General features: G+C 38.8%; 1 protein-coding gene across 2 annotated transcripts in view; it reads left to right on the top strand.

The window, feature by feature from the left end:
• Positions 1-660: 660 nt before the first annotated feature.
• The window catches only part of SHQ1 (SHQ1, H/ACA ribonucleoprotein assembly factor), a 49,397-nt gene continuing 27,613 nt past the window's right edge, over positions 661-22,444 (top strand). Inside the window, exons 1-10 of one of the 2 annotated variants that reach the window (XM_086619014.1) lie at positions 661-669; positions 1,483-1,665; positions 2,669-2,733; positions 3,591-3,713; positions 4,503-4,654; positions 6,277-6,389; positions 7,849-7,976; positions 15,839-15,993; positions 17,799-17,852; positions 20,444-20,567. In XM_086619014.1, the coding sequence (XP_086475140.1) occupies positions 1,523-1,665; positions 2,669-2,733; positions 3,591-3,713; positions 4,503-4,654; positions 6,277-6,389; positions 7,849-7,976; positions 15,839-15,993; positions 17,799-17,852; positions 20,444-20,567 (1,057 nt within the window). In that variant the 5' untranslated portion in view covers positions 661-669; positions 1,483-1,522. Of the gene's footprint in view, positions 670-1,482; positions 1,666-2,668; positions 2,734-3,590; positions 3,714-4,496; positions 4,655-6,276; positions 6,390-7,848; positions 7,977-15,838; positions 15,994-17,798; positions 17,853-20,443; positions 20,568-22,444 lie in introns of those variants that run through there. The other variant, XM_086619013.1, reaches the window with a different exon arrangement.

A 22,444-nucleotide genomic window follows, 5' to 3' on the forward strand; every position in this document is an offset into this window, starting at 1 on the left:
CTTTACTTAAACACACCAGCATTTCCTATACTCTGAGCTGCAAAACACACAACTTACTAAAGTAGCTTGTTGATGTTAAAGGAACAGGATCCAACAGTTTTAGGTACGACTGTGGCTGCCACGAGGGAGGAAAGAGCTGCGGTTACACAGGCAACCTTCGCCCCGCAGCACCCCATCCCCTGACCAGCATTCCATAGGTGTACCAGGATGACATAGCTGAGGGTCAGGACGTTATTAAACACCGTTTTCACTTCTTGAAATGGTCAGAATTCCCTTAAACCGGGACGTCCGGCCCACGAAATCATCCCTTTTGTTAAAAGACAAGGCCAGTACGGGGCACCTGAGGGCAGGACCCCCTCGCCAGACTCTGAGGGAGCGTGAGGGAAGGCCGGGCCCGAGGGGCGCGGGAGGCTCCCTCGGCCTCCCCTGAGGCCGCAGACCGCTCGCTCGTCGGTACTACGCGCTCACGTCTCTTCTTTTGTTGTTCTCCGCCCAAGGCGGGCGGCGGGCGCGGCAGCCCGGGCGGGAGCCGGCCAGGCCGCGCCGGGCGGGGCGAGGGCGGGGCCGCCCCTCCGCGGGCGCTGGTTCCCGCCCCGCCGGCGCTGCCGGCGCATGCGCACCGGTGCGGGCGGGCGGCCGCGGGCAGCGGGACGCGGCGGCGCGGGCGCGGTGAGTGGCGGCGCGATGGCGGGCGGGCCGCTGCCTCGGCGGGCCCCTGCCTCGGCGGGCCCGCGGCTCGGGGGGGCGGCGCGTCCTTGGAGGGCTCGCTCGTCTCGGAGGCTGTGGGGGGGCCGCGGTTCGCGGCCCCGGTGGCGGAAGGGTCCCTTCCCTCACCGCGTCCCCGCGGTCTTAGGGGCTTCCGCGGTCGCCAGCGGCACGACCGGCGGGCTTCCTTCTTGTGCGCCCGCGGCGCGGCGTGGAAGGCGGCCTTTGACGCAGTTTGAGGAGCCGCGGAGGGAAATTCCGTCTTATTTTAGTGCTTAGAGGGGAAGCGGCGCAAAGCGTTTGTCCCTTTTCCTGCCAGCCCCTTGCCGCAACAGAAGCGTTTTAGTTCCGCTAGCTGGTGTGTGTTTGGTTGGTTTTTAGTGCATAGTAGTCCTTTTGCAGGAAAGGCTGGGAAGCTTAGTTGTTTTAGGATGCCTGATGTTATATTGGAACAAGCACTTCTGGGAATGGAGTATCGCATTGTCGTGGGATGGATATCGCAGATTCCAGGATATCCACCTTTTCCTAAAATCCACAGGTGCTTTCCTGTGCTCCTCATGTTTGCACTCATTTGCTGTCAGTTGTTTCATTAAGGTGCGGAGAAGTGGTACCTTCGTATTCTTGATAACACTTCTTTTGTTGTTGTGGTTGTTTTCTTCTTGAGCACGTGGAAGATAATTTTGTGAGAATGTTCTTCTTACAGAATTTTAGGAGATACTATTTGCTTTCATAAATTGGAAACTACAATAATCTTTTCTTTTTTTCCTGTTTTGATAGGGCCACACAGCCAGTGGTTGCGTTTCCTGCTGGATTCATCATGATAACTCCAGCTTTTGAGCTGACCCAGGATCCGGATTTTCTTACATTAATAATCAAAGTACCTTATGCTAGAGCTTCAGAGTTTGACGTGTATTTTGAAGGGGAAGATTTTAAATTTTATTCTAAGCCATACTTTCTCAGGCAAGTAGTGGAAGAATTTTAGAAAAATTGTACTTCATAACATAAATAAAAGTCAGTAGAGAATTAACTTCATTTTGGTCCCTTCAGAACATTCTTCATCTGCAGCTTTTATCTGTAGGCTGCAGACAGCCCATTTTGTGCAAATAATTGTTTTTATGGATACGACCTCTTTGTTTCTAGGCATTAAACCATGTTAAAGGGAGTTTAAAGAAATACTTTTCTAAATTTATTTTACAGTAGATTTTTAATTATAAAATGGCAAGACAGTTCTCTGGATGTAAGTTGTGTAGAATAAGTGTTTTTTTTTTCTTTTTTTCCCCGGTTGAGAGCCAGATACAGTGTGTTTGGTGAACAGTGGATTTTGTTGCACTCCTAATAACATAAAGGGAGAAAAGTCGTATGAGTGGAGGCAGTAGGAACTGAGGTTCCAGGCTGTATCTGTTCTCTAGGTAGCAACTTCCCCACTATACTATAGAAAAGGAACAAGAGGCAGCCTCAGTATGAAAGTGTTTAAGAGAGCCTTTAGCATTTAACCTTGTTTTCTGTTTCATGCATTCTTGGACATGCTTCCCCTATATACGAGAGTAGACCAAAAGGGATTTTAGTGGACTGGTAGAAAGCAGTGAATTGGTTATTCTGAATGAGTTCTCATATCCTGTCACCGTGTGTTAGCTTAGTGTTTTAAATTGCAGAATCTTCCAATTGTTGCACATAGTGCCAAGGGCATCATCTCTGTGGTGGCTGTGACCTCATCCAAGCTGGGAAACCAGGAATCACAAATTTTCTCTATCTCAGATGCTGATCTCTTGTACCAATAGTTAGGGAAAGAGATTTTTGAAGCACACCTGGATTTAACTGTATGACTTCCATTAGCATCAGTGGGAGTTGTGTAGTTAAGTCCTTTGTACTACTTCTAGAATGTGCCTTAAGTTTTTATAGGCTGAGACATTAAGTTGCAGAATTAGGCAGGCATTCCATGAGGCATCTCATTTTTTGCCTGCAGATTGACACTTCCTGGAAGAATTGTAGAAGATGGCAGAGAAAAAGCGTCTTATAATACAGACAAAGGTATTAGTTAATGTTCTTAGTATATGTGTCATTAAAAATGCTACTAACTCTTCAATAACTTATACTTTGCAGCACTGGAATTGCATAGAACTATAGTAAAGTGTACAATACTGTAAATAAGTTTCTTGTATGTTGCACGGTATAAAATATCTTGCTCAGGATTTATTTCCTTATTTAGGCCATCCTTGAGCACAAAGGACATGTTCAGAACTGTCCTAATAATGAAAAAAACATGTACAAGTCCTCTTCAAGACCTGTGGGAGCTAGACATGTCACTGTACCAAGATCATCAGTCTAGTAAATCTGCAAAGAAGTCAGGTAGTGTTGAGTAGAAATGAGATAATCCTGAGGTAGTCTCTTGGCTGTGTCTTGAGAGAAGACATTAACCTTTCTCTGCACCTTAAGGTGGAAGGTATTTCTGGAATAAAACATGTACCTTCTGGAATTAAAGTATTCATTAAAAAAAAACCCCACCAGAAATAAAACCTATAATTTGCTGCTCGTGAAGCCTTTATTATGTACTTAAGACAGTAATCAAATTGAGTGTAGTTTACTAGGGTTTTCTGTTGATTGCTTGATTGGTGGAAGGATTCAAAATAAAATAAAACTTGTATTCTTTTGGTTTGTGTTTATACAGTGTGAGTCAAGAGACTCACATCATGCTTCGTTGTTACAATCTTTGATTTTTGTGACACTTGTGAAGTGAGGTGAAAAGCATGCACAGAGACTGATGCATAATAAAGTGCCATCTGCGTGTGTCCCAGTTTCTGTGAGCCTATTTCATTAGAGGAAAAATGCATGGTTTTGTTTGTCTTGAATATTTTAGTTCAATAACTATATTCTGACTTTCCTTTAAGGGACTTTCACAATTCGTTTACCTAAGGAGAATCCTGGCCAATATTTTGAGGGACTGGACATGCTGACATCTCTTTTAGCACCAAAGAAATCAAGATCAGCAAAACCTTTAGTAGAAGAGATAGGTATGACAAAAAAACCTTACTTATGCCAGTGATACAAGTACTTAATGAAATACTTATGGGTCTATGCAGTGATATATGTAGAAAAATAAAGTATTTCTATTATTGTCTAGTCCAAGATATGAGAAAGGTGTTGAGGAATCCGAACATATGGATAAGTATAAAAATAAATGCGTTGGAGGTGATAGACATGTCATCTTTACAGGCTTAGTTATGTTTACATTTTTCCAAAACGGGTTTAGCATGTGCTAATCCTCTGTAGATCTTTGTACCCCTCTAGTGGCTGTATCATACACACACATTTGAGTCTTCTTCCTACAAGCCAGCACAGCTGGACTTGTAGCTCAAATAGTAGAAGCTAACGAGAGCCACAGGTTCTAGTGGGTGACTTGCTTAACATCAGTATTTAACGGACAAGATTTTACTATCTGTGTTTAATTTTTTAATACCTGTCTTAAATTATTGATAACGTCACTTTGCTCCTGTTAAGGTTCTCTCAGCATCAAATTCTGATGTTGTTGAAATCAGTGGAACAATTACTTTTGTCTTTGAGGGAGTATTCTGAAAAACTTTAGCAATCCTGGTCTTCATTTTTGGAAGTTGGAGAATTTGGAGCAGGAATGGATTACTGATGTTAAGCATCTGCCTGTATGACCAACTGATGTATAAGATTTCTTAAAAGATGTAGTAAAATGAGAAAGGCTTATTGTGTTGTCAGTGTTTGCTTTTCTATTAAATCGTGTATATTTTCTATGTAACAATTCTCTTTTTCTGACCATGCAATACATACAGCTGCCTCTGCTGAGTTGTCTGAGGAAGAGGAGGGAGAATTTGACTGGGAAATAGAGCAGACCCCTTACAAAGAAGGTGCAGAAAGCACTCTGCCACTACAGTACCGTTACGGATTTGGGAATTTGCGGTCAGGGGTGTTCCAGCGGCTGCAGGTAGATGCATTTTTGTCTTTTCTTATTATAAAAGTTCTGGGGAACTGTCTTGTTGGGTAGGTTTCCTGACTAAGGCTTCCTGACTCGTTCCGTGATCAGGAAGGGATCATTAGGTAACCATTCTCCATTATCCTGTTCTGTGGCTGAGATTATTCTGCTTTTGCGTGCAGTAGTACAGACAAGTCCTTGTTCTGGCAGAAGCAGGGGGTGGTTGAGACTGAGTTAATTGTGTAGCAGAGTCAACAGGTCTCTCTGTTTCTGCAGTAACTTCAGTGTTAGAAGGAAGGGCTGGATGGGGTCCTTGGTGAAAAGGCCTCTGGAAGCGGGCTGCTGTTGCCAGCATGGTTCAGCTAGCTGGTGTAAAAGCAGGGAGAAAAAGGCCTGTATGAAGTAGGCCATGTGCCAGGTGAATAGTTGTTAACAGTCTACAGGCTGTTAACAGTCTGCTTTTAACACTTCTACTTTATATTTAGTATTGTCTTCTGTTCTGATTTCAAACATATTTAACATCAATGCACAGTATCTTTCAGATGCTGTGAATTTTAATTTATTTTTAAATTGAAAACATTCTATTTTAAAAAACAAATACAAAATAAAGCTGGCTAATTTATAGGTCCTGTTGTGGTTGTTGCATTTAATGTTTTTCATTGTGAAATTCATGGTAATTTTCTCTTTGTACTTGTTATTTCATACTTGATTTTCTCACAAGGCAATAACTTTTGAAGTGAAGACTTTTCAAGGTGGCTGCTCACCTGGTATCTATGGGGTTTACTGGAGTTATGCTGATGCACTGAAATTTGCTTTTATGAATTAATTGGTAGGGTAGGAGCTTTAAAATTCAGTTACTTTGCTCTTGTGCTTTCAGCTGTTTCTTTAATACATTAATAGATTGAAGCTAATGTCCAACCTGTAGCATGCTAGGTAGTATAATAATACTCGTAGTATACAGAGCTTTCATGAAAACAGTAGAAGATAATTTTTTGTAGTGTTCTTACACTAAACAGTTTAAGTTGCAGCTGTTTAAAGCAACTTAATTATGTAACTAACTCATTATTGTATGAATTGTAGTATTTTCAGGGTTTGGAGCAGAAGGGTTGCTATTTATGGAGAAAGTATTTACATTCTGTTAGGATATATATACACTGGTTTATTACCATGAAATTCACGAAGTAGTACATTTCCTATCAGCATTAATATACTACTTAATGATGCTTAAAAAGGCAGTGCAGTTGTCCATTAATTAATGTTTGGCCACTTCAGAGTGTGAGAGTAATCTCAAAAGTCGCAAGAACAGTATCTGTGATTTTTGTCTTATCTTTGTTGTGGTTGTGTGCTTTTGTTAAACATGACAAATTTTATCATAATGCAAAATAACCTGCCTGCCTTATGATAAAATAACCTGAATAGACTTCATAATATTGTGAATTCTAAGGAGCTTCAAATAATTGAATTTCCTTGGTGTTTTGATGTTTTGTTTGCACAATGGACCCTGCAGTTGGAAGATTTGAAAGGGAGATGGAAGAGCATCTAAGGATTTCAGTGTAATGCTGATAAGTGTCTTTCCTAAACTTTTACTAAGTACATCTTGCATGTCATACTTGTGTTTTTTGTCTCATTTGCAGGATGAACTCAATGATGTTATTGATGTTAAGGATCCAGATCAAACTCCTGTAGATGAACGTAGGAGGAAACGCTTGGCAGCTGAGGCTGCCAAGTTTGAGCCTGATCATTACCTGTGAGTATTGATTTACTTCACCTGGTCAAGTAAAAGTACCTCAGGTGAAATATATTCACTTATTCTTTTCATAAATGACTGGTTTTAAGATCACCTTTGGAATTAATAGCTTTACTTTTTTTTTGTCTGTTTCTTTGTCTCGTCACAGCAGGCCTTAGAGGGTATTCTTAAGTGTGACACTGGCACAAGACCTTGCTTATCTGTTTTGGGGTTAATTTACTGTTTAATTACTGCTTAAGTCTTAAGACTTTGTGCTTCATCTCATGTAATGAAGGCGGAAATGATTCTTTGTGCCTTTCAAGTTGAAGTATTTCAGGCCAAGTTAGGTTCAGAAACTTCCAATAAGTAAACTAAATTGAAGCTGTGAGACCTATTATTACAGCTACTCCTGCAAGATCGATTTGGTGGGAGAAGAGCGTGGTCCCCAGTAGGGAGAATTAGTACTTGTGGTGTGTTTTGTCAGGGAGAGGTAGACTTAACCCATTTTGAATTGTTTCAGAAGGTCTCTGTGCAAACTTGGAATTTTTCCTGAGTCACATACTTCAGAGGCAGCTGCATGTCTTTCTGTAGCACATAGAAATTAGAAAAGCTTTCTTGAAATATCGCGTGGAAGTACGTTTCACTAGAACTGGAGTAGTTCCTAACCTTTAATGTGATGCAAATTACAGTAACTGTAAGTTTCCATCTTAGACTCTGCATTCTCACCTGGTAGATAAGCCACAACTGTGTAGTTCAATGACTGTGTTTTGAACACTTCAGAACAGATGATACCAACCTGCATTTTTTGTGATTCTCAGTGTTTTTACTGTTGTTTGGCTTGAACAAAAAGCTAAAATGATGAGAGGAGGCTTAGAAGTTGAATCCTATAGTATAAATCCTCCAAGAATTAGTGTATTGAGATTTTTACCACAGTGGTTTTGTGCTGAGACGGAGGCGATCTCTCTTCCAGAATTCATGTACAACTCTTCTTTTTCTACCTTGCTACAACATGCCTTTGTTTACCTAAACCTCAATCCCTATACCTGTTTTTATCTTTGCCCTTCACCTGCATACCCTTCCTCCCCAAAGTATACGCAGTTTTAAAGTGGGAGAGATTCCCAGTAAAATCAAGTTTGCTGCTGGTGACGTTCTGGGAGAAGTCTTCTCTTTGGAATGTTTTCCTTTAGATACATCCAGAACAAATCAGGCTTGTTTACCTTCATGCTATGGTGCAAACTCATGAATTTCCTAGGTTTTTGGGTGGCTCAGGAAGTGTGGAGAACTGTAAGAGAAGAGATGTTCATGCTTTTAATAATGATTTTCTGGGTTTAAGTCAAAGAACAGACACTGATCAGGCTTGTTGTATTTCTAATATATGGAAAATAGCCTGGAGCCAAGTCAGGTGTATTCCATGTATTTTAATAAATACACCCACGTGCAGTATCAACTGAAATAAATAGCATATGACTTTTTTTCCTAGAGCTGATTTTTTTGAAGATGACGCTATTCAGCAAGTCTTGAAGTACAAACCGTGGTGGGTTGATGCTCATAAAAAAATGATAGCCTCGCAGAGAGAAAGCCATCAGGAACTGGACACTCCTGCATTTGGTGAGAACGTGTTTATATACACACCTACTGCTTGAGTAATAATTGCTGTGATGTCATGCTTTGTTCTAGGTTATTGTTCTTAAGGGAAAAAGTATGGGTTTGCCATACAATTTGAAGTCTGAACTGTTCTTCCTAGAGGAGTATTCTGTTAATTCTCCTGTCCTCAAAGAAAAATTTTTTTCTCTGAGTGACAGTTGTATACTGAAATCTTTGAGACAGTTGTGTGTAGAGAAGTTGACAGTATATTATAAAGTGGTTATTTAATCTTAAGCATTTACCTGTTAATTGTGTAATGTAGCATGTGTTCTTTTTCACCTGCATAACAAATTTTGCCGCTAACTGTTCATAAAGGCCATTCTGGAATTTCCACTAACTGTGAAGAGCAAGTTCCCTTTTAAAGATATGTTGTAATCTTTAAGGTTTCAAAGGAGCTGCCAGTGTCAGTAAGTAATGGCATCTGAAATCTACACTGTCTTTGTGTAGTGTTTGTGATTGCTGGCAGATGGGTCCTTTGCTGCTTATCTCCTCTGTTTTCTCAGTTTTTTACAAGTAATTGTTCTCCCTTTCATAGTGATGTTTTCAATGGAAAAAATAGTCAAAACTGATTTTTGTGCCACTTCAGATACGGTGCAGACACTTCACAGCAAGTTTTCCAAGAATCAGCTATGGAAGATTGTATTAATATCAGCCATTACCTCTGATAAACGCATCTTCTGTAGGATGTTTTATTTTATTTACACAGTACGACAGAAGTTCGTGACATTTATTACACTACTGCTATTTTTATGGTTCTCAGACTTTTTTCCAAGGGAAATCTTTGTGTCCATTTAGGCACTGGGATGGTTTCAAGTTTAGTAGATGTCCTTGTAACAGTACTGTAACTGGGATTACCTTTCTGTATGCACTGATTGCAGGGCATCTTACGAGTTACTGTCATGCATGTTCTTTTATTGTCCTTCGTTCATTTCCTATGTAGTGTGGAAATCCAATATTACTAGAGTCGATAATGATAATCCCTTCACCAGACATTCTTAACAAATATTAGTGCACTAATAACACCTGCACTTTCACCTTTTCTACAGGCGAACAATGGAATTTGGGTAAACATTGTGTATTTTGCTGTGAATGTAATCTGATCTTCATTACTGGTCTCTTTTTCAGCCTCTGAAGCCAGAATTTTTAATTATATCCACCATAAGCATTGGCCAAAGGTACAAGAGGCTTGAAAATAGAATAATGAGGGGTTCTTTTGTTTGTTTTTATCCGTTCACTCCTTAGTAAATGAAACACTGCTAATGTTTGCCCATGTTAAGGAATATAATGAAAATGAAGAGCTGCTGGATGATTTTATTGATAAAGACTATTTTTTACTCCAAATTGAAATTCTGAAGAAGAACATGTGTGTTGCTGGGTTTTAGGGGCAAGAACAACAGGCAAACTACTCAAAAGCCTGGCCAACCTCCTAAAATTATGCAGAAAATGGGGCTACATAAAGGATCATTTTCTCTCTGAACTGTTTGTTTGTTATAACAGATATGTATTAATAAGGATGATTTAAAAAATTTAGTCTGACCTTCGTATGTAGGTTCACATGGTTTCGTGGATCTTGAAGAAATGTAGTGTAAGAGGCTATTTGGCGTATGGGTTGTCTTAATGGCAACAACCCACCTTATCCCTTGGAAAGACTGGCGTTTTGGTAACGTTGTTACTGCTGTTTGATTGGCAACAGCCACAGGGGATGGCTGTCATCGGAATGAGGGTCTGAAACCGTTGGAGGTTCCTAAGCTGGAGTGAGTTGTGGTGAAAGGAACCACCATGAGAGGGAGTACAGGTTCCACGCGAAGGTCTCTTGTGCGTGGAAATACAAAAGGGCAGGAGGTGAGTCCAGGCTGTCGAATTTGATCGTCAATAGGATGAGTTCCCTGTGGTTTTTTATTGCTTTTATGCTTGATCCGATCAAAGGGATGGTCCAGATAACCTGAGTTACAGACTGGGGAATTCTGACGAGCTGAATGCAATTTGACTGCCGATCTGCATTAACACGTATCCCAGTGTGTAAGTGGAAGTGACTTAAGAAAGGCACATAAACGAAACGAGGACTGTGCTAAGTGAAGGACTTTATTTACTGCTTGAGAAATGTTATTTCCACTGGAACTTGAGCGAAGTTGGGTGCATTAAGCCAAAGTGTGCTGTACAGCTAGGAGGATAAGGAGGCTGTTGTTGGTGATGAGAGTGTGCTTGTAGTAAGAAGCCTTTCAACACTAGTGCTTAGCCGTGAAAAGCCAAAGGGTGCTCGAGCACAGGAGCTCTAGGGGCACAAATGTTACCTGTATTGCAGCATGTTTTAAGGTGTTGTATGTATTTTAAGGTGTGGTGGTTCTTTGAGCCTGTGTATGCGTGTATTCTCCTGCAGGTAGGTGCGAGGTCAAACTTTTTTTGTTGCAGTCTTACTGGTAAGACAAAACTTGGTACTTTTGTCTTTATAATGTCTTTGGCTACAAGGAGTAGTTAGGAATACAGATCGCTTCTCTTCTTTTTGCGTGGCATCACAATTAACTGAAGATTTTGTTTGGTTGATTGCTGCTCATTCCTGGTTATTCTCTCTCTTGTTTTTATATCATCACTTTTTTTAATATCTCATTAATCAATTTTTTTTTTGATCGGCTCTTCTCATTAGCATTTAAAGTCTTTAGCTCTCTTCTGTACTTACCTTGAATCTATTTTGATTTAACCTTTTTATTTTTTCTCCACCTGTGTGTATGGTGTATGTATTTTGTCTTTTTTAATGTATTCTTTTATTGTCATAAGTGTCTTTTCTTTCTTTTGTCCTTTTTTACATTTTACTGTATATTGCAATGATTCTTGTCTTGCCCTTTGTGGGTTTTTTGTTTGTTTATTTTCCCCCTAAGCTCGTTAGGCTACAGACAGCTAAAATTGCCTTTGCAGGATGGCTGAGGAACCAGAGCAAGTACTAGAAAGCAGGTTTCACCATCATGTTTGTAGCAAAATTTCAGTTTTTTGAAGTGGTTGCTTTCTAAAGCTGGAAGGCCCAAATTTTGTTCATGCTTACAATGTCTAATGCAAGTCAAGTAATACTCCATAAAGCCTAACTAATTACACAGCCTTTCTCCTGAGGAAATAAAACTTTTGGAAAGCTTGCTCTCTTCTGCTGCTGAAGTTTACATTAAAATCTTGCTTCTGCAGATTCCAGATGAAAGGTTTTCTATTTTGTAACAGTCTTATTTAACTTAGTTAAAAATTCATTTTTATTCTACTTCAAATTGTACAACTGTAAAGACGCCTTTTTAGGCAACATGGTAATCTTCAAAGGCTCAGGCTGACATATGTATTTAATACAGCATTTATATGCTCCAGGGATAATTTATTTTGTTTACAGTAACCTGTCATGCTCACCAGTGACCGTTCTCTCTTTCTGATCTCTTTATAGAATGAGAAGCAATTTCTGTTTAAAGATCTGCCTTTCAGTAGGGCTCTGCTCAAATATATACCGTTACAGGTAGATTCAGAAGTTTAGCATTAATCACTTTTATTTTTTATCAGATTTCTGCTGTTGTTCTGTCTATCTGTTTTCCTCAGTCTTCTGGGCCTTTGCAGCATGTGTACCTTCCTGGCACTGTTCTGCTGCAGAGCAGGTATTTTTCATGTGAGGAAAGATTGCTTTTTATTCATGCAAAATTCCGAAAATGTAAATGATAGGTGTCTATTGTGAAGTATCTCAGATTTCAAAAGGCAACGAAAGTAAGACATGGAAGAAAGAATGATGTAGGGTTTTGATATGGTTTATAGGAACTGCAGATTTGTTAAAGAATAATGGCAAAAATTGGTGCAAAGGAAATTGTGAGATCCAGGAAAGACTGTCCGAGTCCAGTGACTTCATGGAGAATGCCTGAAGTGATACGGAGGAAATGTGCTGTAAATGTTGATTTGAGAATTAGAGAAGGGTAGAAGCTCGACACGGAAAAAAAGATATTTGTGAAGGAACTAAAATTTGAATGGAAAAATTGTAGAGAAAAGGGAGGAACGAACAAACCAAACTTGATGGATTATAGTTGAAAGTGAATATAGGTGTGCAAAGGAATACAGCTTTGTGGGTTTAGGACTTTTAAGTTCACTTTCTGAAGAACTGAGGCTCATCTCATCACGGTCTCCTTGACAGAGTTTTAGGGGGTCTCAGAGATGGTGACTTCCTACAAGTTCTGCAAAACTTTTTTTGTCAAGTGTTTTTAAGGCAGTATCCAGCACTGGGAGAGATGCCGATCCTGAGCAAAGCCTTTGGGTGTCTTTCCTAATCAAAGCAGTGCTACCTTTTCTCTGTCATGTCTTAAGAGGAGCTTGAAAAGAAGAGAGACTTGTTTGCTACTGATTAAAAACAAGAACTAACTTTATTCCTGACAAATTTGCTCTCTGACTAATCTCCTTTATCTGCCGTTGCTGATTCCTTAATTTACAGGAATCGAAGTATATATTTACGAAACTTAATATTGTAGCATAGTAGCTTAGTTAACATAAAATAAAAAAACCAATCAGTTCTGCTGAGTTATTTTCCTTCGAGACAGATGTGGAATTCAAGACTTGTCTTGCCAGGACCAGAAGCCAAGGCTCTGCTTTCACCAGGCTAGACCAGCTGGTTGTCAGAGGTGCTTTCTGACCCGTACTTCTCTGTGATTCTCTGGTTTTGACCACGTAGTTGGCTATCTGTCTAGAGAGCACGTTTTACCTAAGTGCCTCTAACACATTTAGAACAATATTTAGGTACACATCTTGCACTGGCTTGATTTAAGCAATAGGATTGGCAGCGTAAAATGCCAGTAAGACTGTAACAAAACACCCTCCAGTTGTCAGACCTCATCCTCCCCTTTAGAAATTAAACTGTGCTTCGTTGACAGCTGGGTACTGAAGAGCAATTTGAAATATGTTTGTTTTAACGTGAGTTAAAGTTAGCTGAAATTGGAATGCCTTTTTTTCTTCCCAATTGGACCTTCTTCTAACTGTAAAGACCCTGTTGTGATACCTTGTTAAACCCACCCTACTGTAGCAACTTACAAAGTGGTTTTATATTATGTTTTTCAGAAACTAATTTTTTTCAAATGTGCTACAACATTGCAGATAGGGTTTTATGGATAATTTTAATATGAATGATAGAGGTGACTCACTGAAGAATCAATGCAATTTAAGAACTTGTAAAGAAATTTGCTGATATGTAGATACATGATCTATATTTGTGATTTAAGGAGTAATACTGAATTGCATTGCATTAACAGAAAAACAGAGCTGCTGTAGTCTTGCTAAATTGTCACTTTGTACTAGATCACAGCAAGTGGAAGAGATTGGCTTTCTCAAGATGATATAAAAGCTGGAATTTCTTTTTGTGAGAGCTTGTAAATAAATGGAGACTGGCTTGACTCCAGAGAAATGTTTAGCTCATTAAGAAGTTTCCATAGAAATTTAGATCAAGTATTTCATGGTTATGAAGCTGATAGGAACATTAAAAAAGTTCATAAAGAAGAAACATTCAAAAATGCTTTTTCCTAATTCGCAATTTTATGTCTTAAGATGAGGTGTGTGCATATGTATGTGCCTTTGGCATTGCAAACATTTGCTTCAAAATGTCATAAAATTGGAAAGCTTGTAGAAACCTCCTGGGATAAAGACGACATCATGTCTTATAGACGGATTGTATCCCTGAACATGTGAATTGTGTAAAATGATGAGCAGTGTTTGAGGAGAAACATCTATCAGCACGTTTGTAATCATCATCCTTGAGATAGAGAAATGGGCAAGGGGTATAAAAAGGAACTTGGTTTACTAGGATTTGTATAACCTTCTTGTTCTGTAACCCATGCTGTAAGCTCCCCCTGGGAATTTAGCTGCATGTGTCTCAAGGGTCCAGGGCTGTGATGATGATGGGTTATGCCCAGCTGCATAACCTTGGCTCATGCTGCTGAGGAGTAACGGTGAGAAGGTCTGCAGAGAAGTAAGAACAGTAAAACTGCAGATAGGATTGTTGAGACAGGATCATTAGTAGTTCAGGGCTTCCAGAGGTAAATACCAGCATGGAAAACATAAAATCCTAAACTGGAAAAACAGAGAATCAACTTGGGGCAGGAATTTTTGGGTTATCAGGTCAAGTCTTTAGTGCTGATGAAGCTGATGGAAGATAATGGCTCAGCAATATTCAAGGATCTGTCTTGGGGAGCCACAAAGACTGACCCTTCCTAGGTGCCTGCGTCATCTAGGTGTGCCAGTCATTAATTGTTTTACATTTTTATGTTTGTACTTCTTACCTACAGCTTTTCTCTGCCCCTAGCTGAGTATTCCAGAGCATAGTGACTCAAAAAAGGGGCGGTAAAACAATAATTGAAGAGACATTTTGATATTAATTGTAAGGTTTTATTTTTGTGTCGTCCCTCCCCTCCTCCTGAAAAAATAATTAAAATTCAATGTGTTAAGGGGTACATCACGTATCTACTCCTGGCACTTAGGGCTTGTTTTGAAAGTGTAACAGGAGTGCTGCCTTAGGCTTGTTCCTGTCCTCAGAGTGGTGTTTTAAACTCAAGCTGCTTCCAGCGTTACTGGTGCTTGAACAAATCACAGAGTGGGATTTCTTCAATGCAACAAAGCATCAGCTGTCAAGCTGGTAACACTGCTTCCTCCTGTCAAGTCACCTTGTGCCTGTAACTTTCTTCTGCAGTGTGACCAAAATGTGCTGGCTACGTCTATCTGACTCAGTAAATCAGAGCCTGTCAGCATGGAATGCCTGTGCTCCATGCAGCCAGGATGAAAATCTCTCAGCCCTGGCTTCTGACTGTTCTGATGGTACTAAATGGCTTCTTGATTTGCTTTGGGTTTGAACAGAGATGGCTTCTAGTCAGTTATCTACTTAATCTCTCCTGTTATTTCAGGACAATTCTGCGATCCTTTCAGAAGTGGTCGAAGTTCTCTTCGGAAGGGTTACCGTTCCGTATTCAATCTTAACTAGCTGTGTCTCTACCACTGTTTCCTAGAGAAATACTTTGATGCACTGTCACAGCATGTCTGCTGTGTTGTTGCTGTCGTCATTTTCCTTGTGCATCCCAAAGAGAAAGTGCTGAGGGAGAAAATGCTTTGATTGGCTCAGTATAGGCGTTCTTAACGAAATGAGGTACACTGAAGATAAGCAAACTGTGATGGTCGCTGATGGTGGATACGGTAACTCTTGGGAAGGAAACGCAGCTTTCATTGATGAGGATAGGATTTTGATCTTTCTTTGATCTTCCTCACGTGCTAGAAGGATGTTATCATCATAAACAGAGCTCCTAAATGATGCCTGGGTCATAAGTCGTAACTGATGAAGCTTAGAAACATAGAATTGTACCTTTCTTTTTTCCTTTCCTATTTCTTTGGTTCTTACCCTTTTCTACAATAATAAAATATATTTGGTTTTGTTACGCAGTTTTCTTATTTTTGTCCCATACAACATGGACTTAAACTTTAATTTACTCAGATCCTGATTGTGCATTTATCTCTGTATAAGATATCAGGCATCCACAGAAATCCTTGGGCACTTTCAGAGGGGTTCAAAAGTGCCTGTGTGTACATGCAGTACTTTGCAGGGTTGGAAATTCTCTTTGAAAGGACTATATCAGATGCAGGGTTGGAAATTCTCTTTGAAAGGACTATATCAGAGTTTAATAAAAGTTAAAAATGGAAGTAAGAATGATTTAGGCTTTTTCTTGAGTGATGAGTGACTTGTGATTAGAAACACACTTCTTTTTAAAGAGACTGTCGAAGTAGTATTACCTCCTATTAAAATGAATGTGCAGCTTTAATTTAATAATCAATTATCCTTTTACTTTTTATAGTTGTCTTCTCTGAGGAAGAGAGAGAGCAGCTGAGAAAGTTCACAAATAAATCTTATCTTCTGGATAAAAGAAGCCGTCATCATGTATATCTTGGTTTAATTGACATTCTTCTGGCATATTGCTATGAAATCTGTGTCAATGAAGGAGAGAAGAATGTAAGTTTAAAAAAAAAATTAATCAAAATTTAGTATGTTCTAGGAAACTAATGCTGGACCCTGTACTATCATTTAGGAAACTTACCTTTTAAAGTGAACTTACTCCCAAGCGTTGTAAATACATGATTAAGTTAAAATGAAAGACTTCATATCTCTAGATTGAGCTGTTGGGATGCGTATGGAGATTAATATGATTTCTAAATAATTCTGCTCTTCTGGAGCAGCATTTTAGCTGTAGGAGAGAAGTGGAGTTCCAGGAGACTCCAGATGAATCTGTTTGTTTCTGATTTGTTTTGAGTTGTGATGTGTCTTGATTTATGTAAATGCAGATTTCACAAAATAATAGGTTTTTTTATATTGATGGTTCTTCCTTCTGGTTTTTTGGACAGTTCCATAATAGATATGTTTGTCTGTAATAACACCACTACTGATTTGGATTCTGAAAAAGCATGGGAAATCAGTAAGTCCGTAGGACTGAAACTGTGTGTTTAGTGTTTTACATAGGCTACCATTATATGCCTTTAAGAAAACAGATTTTTTTTTTTTTTAGTGGTTTTTATTTATTTATTTTTATTTTATCAAAGCTTGTGCACAGAGTATGGAAGACATTTCCTGAGGCATTCTGGAAACGAGAGTGAGGCATTTAAAGTTGACACACATTTAAAAAATACAAAAAGTCCTAATGCAGTTTTCTTTTTCTAGTATTCAGGTCCTGGAGGGAAGTAGGAAGGCATGTTTCCATTTTCAGGATTTTGGTGTTTGCCCATCTCTTACGCAAGCAGCAGCCAGCTTTATTTTGTGTTCTGTATCCTAGACTTTTTACAGGATATAAAGAACTAAGAAAACAGCAGAAGTTTAGAATGGATTCCATGCTGTTCTGTGGATAGCTTGCCTTTTCGAAGTGGACTTGCTTCCCAGATAGAACCTTGTGCCTAGTGTCTCCTCTGCTGATATTAACCATTGAGATGTTTTCTCAGTGCTTTTAATCAAAATATTGAAATATGTAATCAAAACCATCTGTCTTAATCAGACCGAATTGCAAGGCATGGATTTTAGAATGGCAGGCCAAAATGTCCAAACCTTATTCAACAGAATAATCTAATTGTTGGATTGCATGTTAGTGTTGCACAAAATTGCAAATATGCAAGGAACACAGTTGTACAATTACTTATTGATCTTTGCAATAACTGTATGGCGTATGTAGAAAAAATACTGTGGATTTTTTTCCTCTTTTTCTCTTTTTTGTTTTTAATAGGAAAACCAAGACATTCAGGCCACACAAACCTTACTGGAGCTGGGATTATAGATTAAGGCTTCCTGGCTTTTTGCCCTAATTGTCCCACTAGACCACACTACCACACAAATACTATGAAGCTGTCACATTTTAAGAATAATGACATTTTACATGTACTGCTGGCTTTAGGACCCTCTCTGAAAGCCAAAAGTCTTGAGCTATTTTCTTGAAACAAAGAGTTTTAGCTTGAGCTTTGTTGATTCAGGTTTCTGTTGCTTGGTGAAAAGAGACAGAATTCCACTAAATTCTGTGATGCTGTTACATTTTCAAAGGCTTTGTGCATGGTCTTAGATATTCCCAATACAGAAACCAATTCAGTTATTTAACGTCTGCATTGCAATATAATTTTTCATGCTGTCCTGTGGCCATTTCAATACACATAATGTAATTACTGCATCATACTCACAAAGGCTCTTAAATTGCTGCCAAAATGTTACCTTAAATAGTTTGCCAGCAGTCTTGAATGTTGAATTAGATAATACTTGGTTTATGCTCTGCTCCTAAAAATCAGGTTGAATCATCTTGGAACATCAGGAAACTGAGTGCAACATTGTGCTGGCTAGAGGTAAGCTAAAACTCAAGTTTTGCATTGTTTGCTGTGTTATTTGATTTTGGTATTCTATGCTGCTTTTGTGGAAAGCTTACTCTTTCATTATTGAAGATGAATTAAGTGTATGTCATCTTTTAAATCAATGTTACAAGAAATTGATCATGACTCCTGGGCTCCCACCTCCTAGTAGCCTCAGGAGACTGGAGGATGACCTGTCATTTGTCTGGGTGCTGGGCCTTCTTCTGGACCATTCTGGAAAAGCTAAGGATAGGCACTACGAAAAAGCTGCTCATCTACACACTGTCCCTTCATTCACAAGTCTTGACCTTTATTTAGGAACTAACTGTAATTATTTGTCACGTATGTCCACAGCATGTGTGTGCAACTCCATGCTTAGGGCAAGAAAATACAGCCTTCTAGCTCCTTGATCAGAAGTCATGGATACCTTCCCGTTGAACTGGCTGAAGCATGGTAAAATAGAAAAGGCATAAAAAGCAGGGAAGGTACTTTCTTAGTGTTCTTGAGTCCTTTAAGTCCTCCCTCAGACACACGTTTTAATAACTTCTGAAGATGGCAGGCCTTAATAAAGCAGCTTATTGTTCACTTCTGGGGATTTTGACTGCTGAGCTTTTCTTCAGCCTTCCTGGTTTGTCATTCTGCACTTCTAGCTTGCTCTTTTTCTTGGCTGTGAATCAGGTGGCTTCTGGCTTCTCTTCCGTTCTGCTGCTTGGCTTCAGAGTTATGTTGGAGAGTGGAACTGGGAAGCCCAGAAGTAAATGCAAACCCAATGACAGGAAAAGCTCTTAGAACTCAATCAAAAGGTTTGGGTTTCTCTTTTTCACCTATTACAGAGAAGCTGAATTCCATATTCTTGTATCAAAAAGACCTCAATTCTGTAGTTGTAAAACTGTCGTCTCGTTAAGGCTTTAATGATTGCATGATTTTTTTAAATTTTTTCTTCTTTTTTCAGACAGGCACTGAATACTTTTATTCCAGGTTTCTTGCAGAGTTAGTCAGTGGATGTGTGTTGCTTTACCCACCCTCCTCTTTTCAGTGTCACAGCTGCATCCCTGTTTAGTTGCTGCTAGCCCTTTGGAAGTCCAGCATAGACTAGTGGAAGCAAACTAAATTCTCTTCTTTGCACTTTCAGATGGTTTACTGAAAGCACACCAGCCTGTGTCATCAAATTGTTACAGGACTTAACCTGACTTGTAATCCATACTTCTTAGGATGGCAGCAAGCTAGAAAGAACCTCATTCCTGAAATTACTGAGCCAAGATTTCCATTTGCAGGATCAAAAATGAAATATTTGACAGGATTTTTGGATTCAGTCTTTCAAACCCTTCTAGTAGTGGCGAAAGTTATATTCAGTACTAACTTGTGCTGTGACAACTGGTTTTATGGATCTGTTAGTTTGAATTTGTTTCCAGTTGAATGTTCCGCAGTAGCAAGTCACAAAGGAGCGCAGCTAAAATGCAGTGGTTGCCTTAACTCTTGGATTCTTTTCAGATCCATATCCTGACATAGCGAAGGAGTTTTCTGCATGTGCTTATCCTATAATGTAGCAGTTCTTGGCGCAGCCTGTGCCAACAGTATATTTCACACCCAGAAAATCCAGTCTCCTGGCACCAAGCTGTTAATAACTATATCTGTTGCACAAACCGTGTAGAGGCGGGTGTTTTCATCAATCTGTAAACAAAATTGCCTCAGCTATGGTTTGTTTGAACTGACTGCCATTTTGCTGTGCGTGACATGTACGCACCTTAGACTCTAAATATTAAATAACAAAACATAAATTATTTAAATGCTTGCCAGTGATCCCTTACAATGAAAAATGGGTTGAGGTAGTCGTATAATGCAAAGAAGTGCTGGCTGTCAGCAAAGCATTTTTATTAATTTTAATAAACCGAGAGTTCGAGATGAAATAGGTATTTTTATTTGAATTCCTAAATGGAATATTTTGTCTTGAAAAGTGAAAGCTGGAAAAGAAATCACTCTCTTAAAGTCTTTAATAACTCGTTAATGCCTCTGGCCTGAGTAAATTAGAGGTCCTCCTCACTTGTAAAGGACGACAATGAACTACTTTCCCTAGGCAGATGTATTTATCCCTGTCTTGAATATCTGTAATTTTCATGAAAGGCAGAGTCATGTATCATTTTTAAAGATCATCTGTGTACACATGTATTTTGTTAATATCATGTGGTTTTAATTTTTCTTTATTCTTAAAAGGGTTTTTATAGCTTCCCCTTAATATATATAATAATGGGACAGATGTAATTTATTGCTTTAATCTAAAGAATGGCAAAGTCTTGAGTTAGATTCTTTATTCTAATGTTCTCTACGTTCTTTTTCTAATTCAAAACCACTAAAACATATAGGACTTCTGTTATCCTGCCATGCAAACTAAATGTGCAGTGTCTTGTTACTGTTCAATATCTTTATTTCCATATCTATTAAAAAACATCTTTTTAGATGCATAATATATAAAAATGTGCTTTTTTTTTCTATGCTGCCATGACTTTTTCTCTTAAATGAAAACAAACAAAAACCTACTTCTTCGTATTGCAAACCACAGACTAATTTAGATTTTTCACTGATAAACACAGAGTTTCACTAGCGTTCATGACGTCCTGGTATCTTTTGGAAGAAGAGTGCTATGCTATCCCTTACACAGACATTTTGGATTAGTGACACGTGCCTACAATGATACGGTCATGATACTGCAGCTAGGTAAGTTTTTTAGGGATTGGAAGTGATGCCTGTGTAGCTACATTGCTTGTATGTCTGGGTTTTTTTTAATAACTTTTGAATCTTTGGCCAATTTCACCCAAACTTAAAAGATATCAACATTCCTGGGCATCTTGTGGCTTCGTGAAAATGGGACTGGGGAGAGAGCAAAATTAGTGTCTTTACCAGGAAAAAGCTCCTGAAGCAACTCATTTATTAGCCAGTGGATAATACATGCAGTTGTGGTGTAAATTCAGCTGTATTAGTCACACCAGGAAGAAGGGTTTTGAGTGTCTTATCCTTAGAAAAATCTTTTTATCAGATCTTGTTTGTTGATAAATCAGGATAGTGCAACCGTAATTTGTAAAGCTTTACACAAAAGGTCTCAGAGAAAACTATAGTTCATTGTGATTGTTCACACAGTGTTGACTTTTAAAGTATTTTTCTCTGTTCTGTGTTTGTCTTTGGAAGGACCATATTAATGAAACTTTTGTTACGGTAGGTGAGATACTATAATTGGTTTAGACCCTATTCTAAAGGTGTCTAAGTTGTTTTTTTTATTTCAAAGCAGTGCTACTTACTGTTACAAGTGTAACAGGAGTCCTGTTGTTTTTTGTTGCTCTTTGTGTTCTTTAATTACTTGACTGAAGCCCTTTTAAAAAAGATTGGACGGATTTCTGATAATTTCCGTGATTTGTCTCCGCCTAAGGGAAGTTTTTAAAGCATCCTCTTCAATTGTTCCAGCTGCTCTGTTTGACTAAGCTCTGCTCATCACGGTTTTGCAGTTGCAGATCCGGGCAGCTTCCCTGCATGATTTACTGTTTGGAAGAACTATTGTTTGAAGTTAACCCTTGTCAGAGATGTTAAGCTTTCTTTCTGTCAAAATCCTACCCTAATGTTGAATTCCTGCTCTCCGTACCAATTTCTTTTTCCAGAATTAGATTTTCTGTTGTTTTGGTTGTTTGTTGTTTGGTTGTTTGTTTTTTAAAAACTAAGCCAATCCATTTATTTTTTTTCCTGCTCAAAATAACTGTATTTGACATCTAGCCATCTCAATTCCTGAAGAATTCCATTGTGTGTGCCAGTTTAGTGTTGCCATACAGAATCACACATTTGAGGGTAAGGGTTAGTTTTGTGGTTCATATTCAATGTTACAGTTCTTTGTAGGATTAAGGCAAAATGATTCAGATGACTCTCTGCCAAGTGCGGTGGTAGTCCAGGAAGAACATAAATCCTGAATTTGTATCAGCATCAAAACTTGTTTTGCCTCATTGTTCTTTTAGTACTTCCTATATAATTTTTCTGGTTTAGGAGCAGAGGTCGAAATCTGACTTGTGTATGTTATCGCAGTTCTCTGCTTGTTATTAGGAAAGTAAGACAGTTCTAAGGAACAACCAAGTAGGACTGTTTGTAAAAAAAAAACAAGCAGTGAATAATACTATGAAAACTAAGCTGCTGAAAAAATAAATAAATAATAATGTAAAAAAATATTTTCATTTAAAACTGAAAATAAAAAACTGACTACACACTACATATTTGTAGCTTTGTTTTGTTTCACATCCACAGGAGTGGAGCTGTCATCTTAATGACTCCAATCATTCTTTCAGCAGTGACATTCTTCATATATATTCCCTGTTTATCCCAGGCAGCTTTCATTTAACAATACAAATTTTCATACCTGTGGTTATTCCAGCTTCAGTTGTGCAGTTATATACAACCATGTTTATATCTTGTGTTGTTAGTTACTCGCAACTTTTCTATTTATTGTGAGCTACTACTTTCAAAAAAAGGATTCAGTGATAGGTCCTAATTTTTTTTTTTTGACAAAAGAATCACTGAGAAGCAGCACTTGGGTAGTTTATTTTCAATGTCTGTGAGCT

This window comes from Tauraco erythrolophus, chromosome 12 (genome assembly GCF_009769465.1).
Source record: "Tauraco erythrolophus isolate bTauEry1 chromosome 12, bTauEry1.pri, whole genome shotgun sequence".
In the NCBI taxonomy this organism is placed as follows: Eukaryota; Metazoa; Chordata; class Aves; order Musophagiformes; family Musophagidae; genus Tauraco; species Tauraco erythrolophus.